Source organism: Phoca vitulina, unplaced genomic scaffold (assembly GCF_004348235.1).
Source record: "Phoca vitulina isolate PV1807 unplaced genomic scaffold, GSC_HSeal_1.0 scaffold27, whole genome shotgun sequence".
NCBI lineage: Eukaryota > Metazoa > Chordata > Mammalia > Carnivora > Phocidae > Phoca > Phoca vitulina.
Window position 1 is genome coordinate 208464 of NW_022589730.1, and position 13797 is coordinate 222260.

At 53.7% G+C, this 13797-nt stretch overlaps 1 protein-coding gene across 7 annotated transcripts in view; it reads right to left on the minus strand.

The window, feature by feature from the left end:
* Positions 1-4462: 4462 nt before the first annotated feature.
* The window catches only part of RBFA (ribosome binding factor A), a 44885-nt gene continuing 35550 nt past the window's right edge, over positions 4463-13797 (minus strand). For 5 of the 7 annotated variants that reach the window (XM_032422628.1, XM_032422630.1, XM_032422627.1 and 2 more), the window contains 2 exons: positions 9483-9556; positions 6023-8353 (listed from right to left, as the gene is read on the minus strand). In XM_032422628.1, coding sequence (XP_032278519.1) covers positions 7990-8353; positions 9483-9556 — 438 coding nt within the window. In that variant the 3' untranslated portion in view covers positions 6023-7989. Of the gene's footprint in view, positions 4551-6022; positions 8354-9482; positions 9557-13797 lie in introns of those variants that run through there. The other 2 variants (XM_032422633.1, XM_032422632.1) reach the window with 2 other exon arrangements.

Below are 13797 nucleotides of genomic sequence, written 5' to 3' on the forward strand. Positions count from 1 at the left end.
CCTCCCGTTTCTGATGGAAATCTATTAACCTTACTTGGGATAGCCTTGTATGTAATTACCTCTCTCTTGCTGCTTCAAGATTGTTTGGCTTTTGTGTTTCTTAGTGTGGGTCTCTGAGTTCAGCTTAACTTGGAGTTCATTGAGCTTCCTGGATGTTTCCTCAAACTTGGGAAACTTTCAGCCATTATTTCTTCAAATACTTGTCTACCTCTTTCTCTCTCTTCTCTTTCTGGGACCCCCACAATGCATAGGTTTCTCTGCTTGGTGGAATCCCACAGGTCCCTTAGGTGCCATTAACTTTTAATTTTTTTTTTCCTTTCTGTTCCTCAAACTCAACTTCCTTTGTCTGATGTTACAATCCACTGTTTCTTTCTTGTGCTTAAAACCTGCCTCTGAATTCCTCTAGTGAGTATTTCATTTCCGTTATTGTACTTTCCAGCTCCAGAATTTCTTCACAGTTTCTTTTTGCTTTCTCTTTTTGGATGGTTCCATTTTGTTCACACATTGTTTTGTTGATTTCCTCCACATCTTTTGTCAGCTGAGGGTCAAGACAGTTGCTTTAAAGTCTTTATCTAGTAGATCTACCATCAGGTCTTTTTCAGGGACAGTTTTGTTTTTTTTTTTAACGGGCACACTTTCCTGTAAGAGGAGGGATGTTGTGACCCAGGGATCAGGGTAGACTCCAGACCCGACTTGTTACCACAGATCTTGGGGAGACAGGGGTGTCTAGACATTGCTGTGCATCAGAACATTTTCAACATTTCATTACAGAAAAGGGTTAGAAGGCTCCAGTGTGTTTCTACCCAAAAAAGTACAGCTTTTTAACAATATAGGACCTGATCTTCAAATCCTGCCTCTTCCCTAATCTTGATGGCTCTGAGACTTCTTGAAATGGAGCCAAAACTACAGGACAAATGTCAGTGGCAATGGCCAGATGGCCCTGTTATGAATGTTGAGCCTTGAGACCCCACAGCCTGGGACACCTGGGATGGAGCCCCACATCGGGTTCCTGCTCCGCGGGGGTCTGCTTCTCCCTCTCCCTCTGCCTGCCGCTCCCCCGCCCCCGCTCATTTCTCTCAAATATATATTTTTTGAAGCACTCCTAGCCTAATGGCTTGTGAATCAGCACTCACACATACACGCACTTGCACACACGCAAACAGAACCACACACACAGGCATTCACACATGGGCACACTCACACATGCACACACACACTTTAGTCGACTGCTCTAAGGCTGTATGTGACACACTTCCAGGCTCTGCTGGTTTCTATCAACAGAATTCAGGCAAGAACCTGCCCCAGATCTTCTGTCATTTCTCAATGACATTTCTAATGATTCTTCCTCTGCTTTTCTCCTGGTAACTAAAATACACGCAATTATTCTTGGCTTTGTGACCAAGATTAACAAACTCTAATAAAACCTGCTTTGAAGACCCAGTAGTTGAGCATGGGAAGATGAGGGCAACTGACTCCTCACAAACCTTCTTGATCCTATAATGATGTGTGATGCAGGAACGCAGCCCATGTACCAACTTGCACGTCTCAGGCCTAAGCAGGAACCAACGTCAGGAATTCAAAACAGAACCCACACGGAAGGTCCAGCCCACACAACACGGATACCACCGTCCTGTCAGTCACTCTGATGTGCTGGCTCGTTTCTACAGGGCCTGCATCAAGCACCTCTCCGAAACCAGCGTGCGAGCTGTCTGCATGCAGAATGGTGGCACAGAAGGGAGTTTTATGTTTGGGGCTGAGTCAAGAGGGTTTACTGGGCATCTGAGAGTTTCTTGTACACGTGTTCTTCCCAGCACAGCATACTTTAAAAGGTGGTGCCTAATCTCATGGTCCATGTTGAGAGGTGCTATCATTAGTGAATTTGAAAATACACAGAAAATGGTGTTACAGGGACATGCATTCTAGAATACTTGGAAGCGTTATCCAGATCTAAACTAAATATTGTAGGCAACAATGTTTTGTTCTGCCTTCAGTTGCTGAAAACCTACTTTAAAAAATAGATGGACGCCTGGGTGGCTCAGTCAGTGAACGTCTGCCTTTGGCTCAGTCCTGCATAGGGCTCCCTGCTCAGTGGGGAGTCTGCTCCTCCCTCTGCCTCTGCCCCTTCCTCACTCGTTCTCTCTCTCTGAGATAAATGAAAACTTTTTAAAAAATTGGATGGAAACTGGACTGCTCCCCTCTGTAGCAGATACTCTGGGTTTGATCTCAGTGGCATCTGTGCAACGACTGGGTGTCACCCTCAGCTTATTGGGTGTGACACGGGCCATGTCCATCTTTCAGTGCAGATCGCTCCGAGCTAGAGAGGAAATAGGTTTCCTAACACCGTCTGGCACCCATGTGCACCACAGACAGGAGCAGAGTGAGACACTGGAGGCTGTGAGCCACACGTCTGCCATGTGGTCATCCTAGCAGGTGCCTGGGCGGCAAAACTTGGGCTTTTCCAGGGAAAGAAGCTGCATGGAGGCTGCTGCTTTTAAGTTTCATGGGACAGGTCCAGGGGAAGCGGGTGCACCCATGCCCGAGGGGAGCAATGGTGTCTCCATTTGTCCTCTGTGCCTCGCAGACAGAAAATCACTCCTGACATCTCTATTTGCCAGTCTGGGCAGCAAACAGGCCTATTTGTACGGTTCCTGTTCTAGGAGGGGAAAAGCAAGATCCCAGTGCTTGTCTCACCCAGATTCAAAGTTCCAGAAACCAAGGCTCAGTGGCAGGAAGGCCATCAAGGCTCCTGCACAAACCACACAGAACTGGCAGGGGGCAGGGAACTGAAAAGGGAAGCTGCCCTGAGATGCAGAAAAGCTGGAACTGTGCAAGTCTGCTAGTCCTGGCCAGTCGGGGGCTGACCAGGACTGCTGCAGAGGAGGGGCTCCTCCCAGTGGAAGTGGCAAAGACCCAGCTCTCCATCACGAACACTACTCAGAGGGTGGGTGTGTGAGTGTTGGTTTCAGCCTGGCAAGACACAGAAAACACCCAGCAAGCACCCGAAAGACAAGGTGTTGTATCTGAGCATGTGGGGGCCTAAGGAACGCAATGAGAACTGCTGGGAACTGGGAAAGGAAACAGACAGGTCTTCTGTGCAACACTTTGTGGGCCTCTTCCTCTCCTCCAGGCTGCCTCTGTGGGAGGCCTGCGTGCTGTCTCCTCCTGGGGGCCTTGCCCAGGTGAGCCTGTGGCCACTGCCAGGCCATCCCCAGGCAGGAGGTTATCGAGGTCCGTGCCTGACCATCATTTTGAGCTTCACGTCTTGGCATGAAAACAACTTGTCAGTATTCAGCTTCCCCTTCAGGTTTTGTTCAAGGCTAGAGCTCTATGGTATTCAAATTAACACTAAAAAGCCACACAGGTGTGTGCTCGCGTTCTCCAAGACAAAGGTGAGGCTGGAACACTCTGCTTCTGCTCTCACAACAGGATTTATTGTAGGATCCAGAGGAATGTTTCCAGCTGTAAGGTTCTGTGTTTACTGCTGGCACTTTGGGTTCTGACAGGCACATCTGACTTCCAATAGGACGGACTCTGGTCTCCTATGATCTTGGCATGTCACAAGGACATGAAAACCCAGCCACTTCTGTGGGGCCACCCTGCAGAGGGCCACCTCAAACGGGTGCACGTGCACATCCCGCTCTGCACATCTTCATGAGGTAAGCTGTACACATCTCCACCAAACATGGAATGAACCAGTTCCCCCTGATCCCTTTGCTCATTCGGAAACCAAAATCCTCAGCAGCAATGAGAACGAATACGAAGCATGTACCAGGCTCTGGTAGGTGCTCACGCAAGTCAGGACACCCTCACTGGGACCCTGACAGCCGAAGGGCACTGAGCACGGAGGTCACTGGCAGCAGATCTGACTACTGAACCCAGAGCTGCAGTCTCAGGAGCCAGATGGCTGGAGAGGGCTCCTCCGGAGCATGAGGTCGTCACGTCCACCTCCATGGTCAGGATCTGAAGCTGCAACACACGCCTGTGTTCTTCCCAAATACACGAAACCTGCATCTTGCCTTCTTTTTCTGTTTATCTCGAAGCCCTGATTTTCTGCTACAATCCCAGTGACAAGTGGCTTGCAGTCTTATTTCTGGCCCTATGTTCTGCTTTGCCTCGGCTTTTCTCAGGCCCAGAGTGAAAAGGGGCCTCAGGCCGTGTCTTCGTTTGCTGCTCATGTTCCCCTCTGAGCCAGCGAGATCACTTGCCCCTGACCTCAGAGCAGACCCCAACAGTCCATTAGTCAGTCAATCAACACTTGCTACACTCTGGCCTGGGAAACCCTGTGCGAGAGGCAGGCAAGAGGCTGAGCAGTCCATGCAGTGAGGTCTCAGCTACGGGAATGTAGGGGGCCGCAACCAAGACTTGGGGGTTCACAGAAGGCTCCCCAAAGGAGGTGGCCCCAGGTGAGGCAGAAAGGGGAAGAGAATGTGCCGAGAAGAAGTCACAGCAACAGGTAAGGCACCAAGTAAGGCCGTGGCACCAGCATCGCCATCAGGGTCCCAAGAGACGCTGCCTGGGAGGCTGCTGCAGATCGGGGGCTGGGCTCACGTCTGAAAGGGGAAAGGGGTGAGCGTGAAAGGTGAATGATTAACAAGGACGCTTTGACTCGAACAGAAAGAACATCCCAAGGCAAACCTGCGGAGGCAAACCCACGGAGGCAAACCTGACTCTGACCTGGGGGGGCCCAGGCTGGGAGTTCAGGGTTGGTAACGCTTTGGATCTGCCCTGTACTTGGCATCTGCGGCCAGTTCCAGCCGTGGCTTGCTGCTACTGTGGAGAACCCTTGCTGCTTCAGGGACCCTGACTCTGCCTCCCCCATGAACCCTTCCCAGGGCGACCTTTCCTACTACCAAAGTCCTCTTTAACCACAGTTCCACAAACTGAACGTCAGGTGCACCCCTGCACCACCTCCCACCCTCGGCAGCCACACCTGCCCCAGGCTCCGCTTAGGACACATGCCGCAACCACCAGACTTGCCACTGGAGCTGCCATGCTGTAGTTCAAGAATTAATATTTAAACTCCAATTACGGGAATTTACACGGGTCCCTGTTAAATTTCATTAGGCTGGTTTGGGTTCTTTATCTCAACCTACTGAAAGTGAGTTCTATTTTGTCATATGACATATTGTTCCCAGGGCTACACTTTACATCATTCTGATAACCCTCAATTAAGAAATGAACAAACCCTGGGACACGGGATTTCAGAACCAGGTCTCCACACCTCGACAGGCTGGTACAGAATATAAGTAGGGCCTGGGGTGGCACAGGCTTTTCCCAATCCTTTAGGATTATATGGAGCAATTAGATCCTTTATTTCACTCTAGAGCTTATATGCATCATAGATTTAACTGTGGAGTTTTGAATATGCTTTATGGCAAATACTTTTTAAAAAATTGCATGTATCACGAACTGTTGAACAGAGAAGATGCCATAAAAAAGCAGGAAATATTTTGAACTTTCCTGATAGGACCTAGAAGGCCAAGATGTCAGACGGAGACTTGAGGGAGGAAGTCCTTCTGAAGAACATGGAGTTTTCAAAGACTGAAACAAAGCTATCTTCCGTGGCACTCCTCCCATGGAAGCCTGTCAAGTTTTCTTTCCTATTAGGTGTTTCAGTTGCTTAATGTTTATTTTCAGTTCCACTCTCTGGCTACTCAGTCCATTCTAGGATTTCCAGTCGGTCATCAGCAGGTGGAAGGGCCGAAGCCCCCGTGTAGATTGCCAGCTTATTGTTAACAGAAAATAACCTGGACCAGCCAGAGGAAGGGGTGGGGAGGGCGCAGAGCCGCCAGGCCCACTCCCCAAACCTCCACACACACACACCAACCCAGAAACTCTCTGAATGCACGTCAAGTAACTGAAATTCCAAGTCCTTTTAACAAAATCAGAGGTGAGAGGCGCCTGGGTGGCTCGGTCGTTAGGCATCTGCCTTCGGCTCAGGTCATGATCCCGGGATCCTGGGATTGAGCCCCACGTCGGGCTCCCTCCTCAGCGGGGAGCCTGCTTCTCCCTCTGCCTCTGCTCTTGCTCTCGCTCTCTCTCTTGCTCTCCCTCTTTCAAATAAGTAAAATCTTAAAAAAAAAGAAAAGTGTGCACAGTGCTGCACGCCAGTGGCGAACATGGACGCTGTTCGTGTCTCTTCTCACCCCGTAAACCTGGTCCACACCCCACACGGCACCTGGCAGGAAACGCAGAGGTGACCACGTGGTCCTGCTCCCTGTCCCTCGAGAACACAGCTGGTGCTGCAGCGTGAGGGCCTGTCCGTGGAGGATGCCGGCGGGACCGACCGCACCACAGGCGTCTCCTGACGGGAAGCTCTGTCCCTCCCGTCCCCACTACAGCCCTCGCCCCCAACCCCTTGCTTATACTGTGCTTACGAGACAAGCTGAGAGTACGGAGCACAGCTTCCCAGGTCTGGAAACACACCTTGTTCGGCCATTTGTTGACTTTCAACAAACGGAGCCTCCAGCACAAGCGGGAAGAGAAAGAACAGCCAGCACCCGGCGTCCCCCCCAGCCCCCAGTCCTGTGACGCAGTGGTGGGCACAGTTTGTGCGACACAGTTCACGGCCTCACAATCCAGGAGCCTTGTCCCTGCTGCTCTGCATTTGGGGTCCGGGCACCTCCTGCGGTGTGGACGCTGACGTGGCCACCAGGAAGCAGGCTGCTTGGCGCTACAGGGTCCCGTATTAGCCATGTTTCTTATGTTCTGTGTTTACAATGTTTTAACATCCTGGGGGCCTTGTTGGCCTGGGAGAGGCTACCCCTCCCAGGGCTATAACTCCTAAAGACAGCAAATAGTTGCCCTGTGAGCTCACCTTTTATGAGCAAACCCAGAACCCACACTCCAACCGCCTCCTTTACCTGGTTCTTACGCACCAGCGAGCACTTCCTCTGCTCCGTGTCCCCCAGGGCCAGCACCCCCACAGCCCAGAGCCTACTGAAATTACACCTCCAGCCCATTCATTCCTGCAGAAGCCACACCTTCTCTGCCTCCTGACCGAGCCTGGTGCTTCCGAGTGGCCCTGTGCAGCGAGGCAAGTCTCTGCCTCCCGGGAACACTGAAGAGCAAACGCTCCTTTCCAGGCAGCCGTCTCAAGGTCTGTCACCTACCACACCTGATTAGAACCAACCACACGTATTCTCAGACAGGTGCAGCCTTCCTCTGGACGTTTCTTCTCTGGTCAGAAGAGGCGCTTCGTCAGCAAGTGCACTCCCAAGTGAAACGCTCCATACCCACGGCTACCTGTGCCTTCCAGGACAGATGGGATCATGCAAATGTCATGCAGACACCAACACACCCAGCGCTTCTGACCTGTGATGTGTCCCTTCAACGGGGGCCACTTTCCTGGCAAAGGCAGCACTTCACGGTGCCACCTGCCTGCACACAAAGTGCACAGGGGGCGTGCCCGCACGGCTGGGGTGACGGCAATGCTTCCTTCCTGAGACTGTTTACAAAAGCACAAGTCATGCGCCCCCAAAAAGCCAAGCCACCAACTTCCTCACTCCATCTCACGCGTGTCTGATCGTGTAAGCTCTGTGGTACCATTTTCAGCATCAGGACACTGACGGCACTTGGGAAAGGGAGGTACCCCACACCCAGAAGCATGTTTCTCTAGGTCAGACTTGATTAAGGGTTTATTTTACTTGTGACAGGCACCATAGCTCCTTGCCCTGGGGAAAACTGGACTTGGGGCCATTGTTAAGTAGACCGTAAGGATGGCGTTTCAGGCGTGAGCTGAAACCCGCGCAAACAAGACAAAGATGCTCTGCCTTCCTAACCAGGAGCCTGTGCAGCACGCGGCTGTGCACGTCTGAGAAGGGTGTGCAAGTGCCCGAGTCAGGAGGACCGACTGCTGCCATCAAGCGAAAGGCTTTCACACGCTTCCCACGATCATCTCCATTCTCAGCCCAAGTTCCAAGTCCACTGGTGTCCTTGGGCTGCACCGCACGCCTGGAGCCCAGGACCCACCCCCTCCCCGCCGCTCGGTCACCTCCCCCCTTCCTGCCTCCGCCGCTCGCTGCCCCCTGCTCTGCTGCTCGGGCTGCTGTCCGCACCCCAGGCGCCACCCAGGTCAGGGCCGGGGTTGCTGCTCGCCGCCCCCAACAGGTGGCTCCTGGGGGAGAGGTCACTATCTGCACAGGGTGCCACCTTTCCCTCTCTTGTTTGCGTTGCCAAATCAGCCGTCAGCTGCGCCTCCTCGGGACTCACGGTCCTACGCCCTTGCCCTTTCCTCCTCTTGTACTCCAAGATCTGTTTGTTGAGCGCCTCGTGGTCGATCCCACACAGACTTGAGCACGTGGCAGAGGCCGGGGTGCCTCGCGGCTCAGGAGCATCGAGGGCCCCGGGGCCCCTGGAGGGAGAAGAGGCATCCGGTGAGGCACAAACGAAGCAGCAGGACAGCGTGGGTCCTGGGCCAGCGCTCCCACTTCCCACCTCCACTTGCCTGTGGGCTGCCCGAGTCCAGGGGAAGCTGGGGGTACGGCACAGGGCTCCCCAGCCCAGCCACTCTGCTGGTGCTCCTGGAGCCTGCACGTCCCCGCACAGCCCCTTCCACCAGCTGTGTTTTCCATCTTTTTCCCCAGTTAAACATGGCTAGTGTGCTAGGCCAGTTTCACAGAATTACAGCTGGGGGCTTTTAGATCTATCACTCAGGTTACTTGAGAAACCAAAGGAAAAGATCAGAACTGGTGCAACCCTTTCAGAACCCAAATTCGGCAAGTCATGCCTCTAAACCCTTTTCTACTCAGCTCTGGAAGCTCTCACACCCATGGGCTGGGCTCCCCGTGGCTTGGGGCCTTTGCTCTAGCTCCGCAGGCAGGATGGTGACTGTGGGCCCTGCCGGAGACCCCGACAGTACCCTGGACACTGAGGCACCCGTCTAAGGAACAGAGGCTGAGCGCCTGCTGGAGCTCTTCCCTCACCTGCGATGGGGCCTCTACATACACCCCTTGAGTCCTCACGTCTCTCTCAGACAGTGACAGCCTGATTGAAAACTGCAACGCTGCCCCCACCCTCCCACCCTCCCACCTCCTGATCGGCCAACCAGACCTTCCTGATCTACAATCATCTGTGGCTCCCTGTTGGCCTTGCCCAGCAAAATGTGAGCTCCAAAGACCCCACTGTCTGTTCTGTTCATGTAAGAATCCCAGCTGCTAGAACAGGGATATAGTACGCACTCAAGAAAATTGTGCTGAGTGGATAAAGAGGGTGAGGGAGGGACACCCGTCCTTGATGAGTCACTGTAGTCTAGACTTCCGGGGGACCACAGGGGCCTTCCCAGTGGCCTTGCTGAGCTGCTGGAGCTGCCGCAGGCTGCCGCTGGGACCGGCCACAGGCCACTGCCAGGCTGGGCCCCGGGCACAATGCCAGGCCTGGCCTGTACACCTGGCTGAGGGTGCAGGACTGCGCGGCTGCCGGAGCAACCGGCAATTCCACACCTGGACATCTGCCCGAAGAATCAAAATCACGTCCCCACATACCTGACGTCGTCTTGCACACAGTCTTCTTTTTCATCTGGGGGTCCAAAATCGGCAATGGCCAGTAACCGATCAACCTGAGAAGGACAGACGGAGGGTAACCTGTAAGCCACACCTCCACCACCAGCATCAGAGCCTGGCTCAAGCGAGCCCGTGTGAAGCCTCGCCGCTGGCTCAGACACAGGCCTTCCGAGTGCCCAGCCCAGCCCTCCGCTGACACCTCCCAGTGAGGACGCTTTCAAACACCTGCTACTTACAATCACGTGTCCTCTGATAACCAACTTTTTAAAAAGTACACTGAAAACTTGTAAACGTCAAACTTACGAAGAAACCAGGTAAATGTTAGTTCAAGTACGTAATTCCTAATGAAATGTAAAATACTTCAATTTTGCCATAGAATTCGTGTGTTTGGAGAAAGAAAGCCTCCTGCCCTAGCGATAAAGTCACAGTCTGGGGTCCAGCATGTGAATCCAGTTGCACAGTGGCCGAGGGGCCTAACCTGGAAGCGAAAGCTCTCCTCGTGGGGGCACCACACAGAGCCCTGCTCCCTGGACACTGAGGGCGGCTCACACCTTCACCCCCCTACCTGCGTACCCAGGACGTGCACCTGAGACCCCACCCTGCTGTGGGGCGAGCCCAGGACCAGGGCCAGTCCTTCCACCACAGCACAAAGCACCATCACAAACCAATGCATGCCAATAAAACCCACAAATGTAAAAAGAAGCAGGACCAGGAGAAAAACCAGTCTGCAGAAAACAGAAACAGGACGGATGATGCCACAAAACGAGAACTGGACGTCTCCTAGGTTAGCCTGGAGAACACATGTGCTCGCACCTGCCAAGGGACCTGTGCCGGACACACGACCATTCTGCACAACTCCACACTAAGCAAACCTCGCAAGAATGGGCAAAAGACTTGAACAGACTTCACAAAACAAAGAACGGCCAACGGGCGCATGGGAAGATGCTCGCAAACATCAGTCGTCAAGCAAATGCACGTGTGAGCACCAGAAGGGCCACCACGAGCACAGCAGGATGGCTGACGTCAGGCGGGAGCTCCCAGCGGTCCAGACAGTCCCATCTGACCAGCAATTCCTGAAAATCAGACAAACCTGCCACTCCCACATACTGACCTCCAACACGCAGAGACGTGTACACAACGGTTCACGACAGCTCCCGCCACCCCCACATACTGACCTCCAACACGCAGAGACGTGTACACAGCGGTTCACGACAGCTCCCGCCACCCCCACATACTGACCTCCAACACGCAGAGACGTGTACACAGCGGTTCACGACAGCTCTACCCACAGTCGCAAAAAAACAGAAAAGAGACAAATGTTCGTGAGAGGTGAATGGGTCACTCAGCGACAAGGAACCACGTACACGAGACGTGAACCTCAAAAACAGCGCTGACCAATAAAGCCAGATGTGCTTCTGTGTACGTGGAATTCCAGAAATCTAACCAGGCAAACTAATTTACAGCAGGTGGTAGGGAGGGTGAGGACTGGGGGGCAAGGGCAGGGGCCGCGGCACAAAGGCAGGCCCTCCTCCATCCAGCGCACTGCCTGGAAATCAAGCATCACTAAAGCTTCTCTTTGAAGCCTTAACCAAGCACTCCATGCAACTGCAACCAGATCCTGACACGTCCACACGGGCTGCAGGGACAGGAGCGGCTCCACGCTGACGTCTGAGAGAAATCAGGCCGCTCGGACGCCCTCTCCAGGAAAGACTCAGGATCGACTATACGCGAGCAAGCATCCCACGTGGTTAGGCCTGCTCTGCCTGGCTCCGGCTTCTCAGAAGCCCGGCGGTCAGCCGAAGACAAGCAATTTGTAATATCGTAATAAATCACAATGCCGGTATCATAGTTGGTGCGTTTTTTTTTTTAATTTTACATTTTCCTTCATAATCATTATAAAAACCAACGTTTTAAAAATCTTCTGATTGAAATGTAACACATGGGAGAAATACACAAACCGTTACATGTACAGCTCGAGGACATTTCACAAATGCACAAAATGTCTGCACCCATGGGTGTTCCTCCCCTGACATTGCGGAGATGAACCCCAGAAGCCTCTTCACGTCCCTCCTGCTCACTCCCTTGTCCAAAGACAGCCATCAGTTTGACTTCCATCCCCAAACATTAGCCACACTTGTCTGAACATTCTATAAACAGAACCACAGGGAACATGGCCTTTTCTCTGGCTCCACGTCAGCTGCGAGGTGAGGGGAGCACATCCACCCACCCACCTGTACCTGGGAGTCTGACGGATACCTAGGAGTCTGACGCGTACCCAGGAGTCTGATGCATACCCAGGAGTCCGACCTGTACCTGGGAGTCCCACCCATACCCGGGAGTCTGATGCATACCTGGGAGTCCCAGCCATACCCGGGAGTCTGGGAGTCTGACCTGTACCTGGGAGTCCCACCCGTACCCGGGAGTCTGACATGTACCTGGGAGTCCCACCCATACCCGGGAGTCTGGGAGTCTGACCTGTACCTAGGAGTCTGGGAGTCTGACACGTACCCAGGAGTCTGACCCGTACCTGGGAGTCTGGGAGTCTGAGAATCTGACACATAACCGGGAGTCTGACAGGTACCTGGGAGTCTGGGAGTCTGACACGCACCCGGGTGTATAACCTGTACCCGGGAGTCCCAGGAATGTGGGAGTCTGACGGGTACCCAGGAGTCTGACCCGTACTTAGAAGTCTGACCTGTACCTAGGACTCTGGGAGTCTGATGCATACCCGGGAGTCTGGGAGTCTGACCCGTACCTGGGAGTCTGACCTGTACCTAGGAGTCTGGGAGTGTGATGCATACCCAGGAATCTGACAGGTACCCGGGAGTCTGGGAGTCTGATGCATACCCGGGGGGTCTGACCTGTACCTGGGAGTCTGGGAGTCTGATGCATACCCGGGAGTCTGACAGGTACCCGGGAGTCTGACAGGTACCTGGGAGTCTGACGTGTAACCGGGAATCTGACGCATACCCTGGAGTCTGGGAGTCTGACGTGTAACCAGGAGTCTGGGAGTCTGACCTGTACCTGCAGGAGTCTGACGTGTAACCGGGAATCTGACCCATACCCAGGAGTCTGGGAGTCTGACGGGTACCCAGGAGTCTGGGAGTCTGACCTGTACCTGGGAGTGTGGGAGTCTGACGCATACCCGGGAGTCTGACGAGTAACCAGGAGTCAGACCCGTACCTGGGAGTCTGGGAGTCTGACGCATACCCGGCAGTCTGACGAGTAACCAGGAGTCAGACCCGTACCTGGGAGTCTGGGAGTCTGACGCATACCCAGGAGTCTGACATGTAACCAGGAGTCAGACCCATACCTGGGAGTCTGGGAGTCTGACGCATACCCGGGAGTCTGACTGAGGGATCCCTGCCGCCAGCACTCCAGGCGAGTCTCGTGTGCACACACTCAGTTCAGGTGGCAGGATGTGCGCACCCTCAGCTTCTGCTGCTAGCTGCTTGGCCCGCAGCACAGAGCAGGTCCCCCAGTGTCATTCTGGCCCACTCGGTATGGTCACTAGTGGAAACCTCTTGGGGGAAGGACAAGCCCCAGCATCTGTGCGGGCCGAGCACCCCTGCGTGTGTTTACACGCACTGACACCAGCCCTGCTAAACGCTCCTTGGGGTAGAGCTCATTACTGCTCTTCAAATGTTCAGACCAGTGGACGCTACCCTGAGAATGCCAAGTAAGCTGTTGTAACTATGGCCAGCCCCTGGCATTTCCAACTGCCTGCGACTTTTCAACATGTGCAACCAACATAAGATACAGAAATGAGCGGACAGGTACAAGACTCAAAGTTTCATCCGTAATCCCCAATTTCAACTGCGTGTCTATCCAAACTGCTTTTCTACTGGCCGACTTTAACCCCTATTTCAAAAAAACACCACCCTGACTTATGCGCATCATCTGCCCCAATCAGAGATCCCCCGGCCCCTCTGCTTGCTTCTGCCTACAGGAACACAGACGCCTCAGGACAACGAGATGAGCAGAAGCCCAACCTTCCCTCTGCCCCCAGCACAGGAAGGACACGGGAGGACAGATGCTGGGCAGGCCCGAGTGGCCTCCAGGAGCCCACAGCACCGTCTGGAGACGGAACAGCTCCGAGATGCTGTGAGCACTGCCTGTACCTCCCCCTTTCCAATGACTTTTTCTAGAAAGGAGCCCACAGAGCCAGGGAGGACCTACCTCCCCACAGAGGGACCAGACATGAGGGAGAGGACTCTCCCTTTAGCTGGTTGGTACTTCCTTCTACCAGCTCCGCCAACCGTGCATGGGTGAGTCCCTTGCACGCATCTTCCCCAGC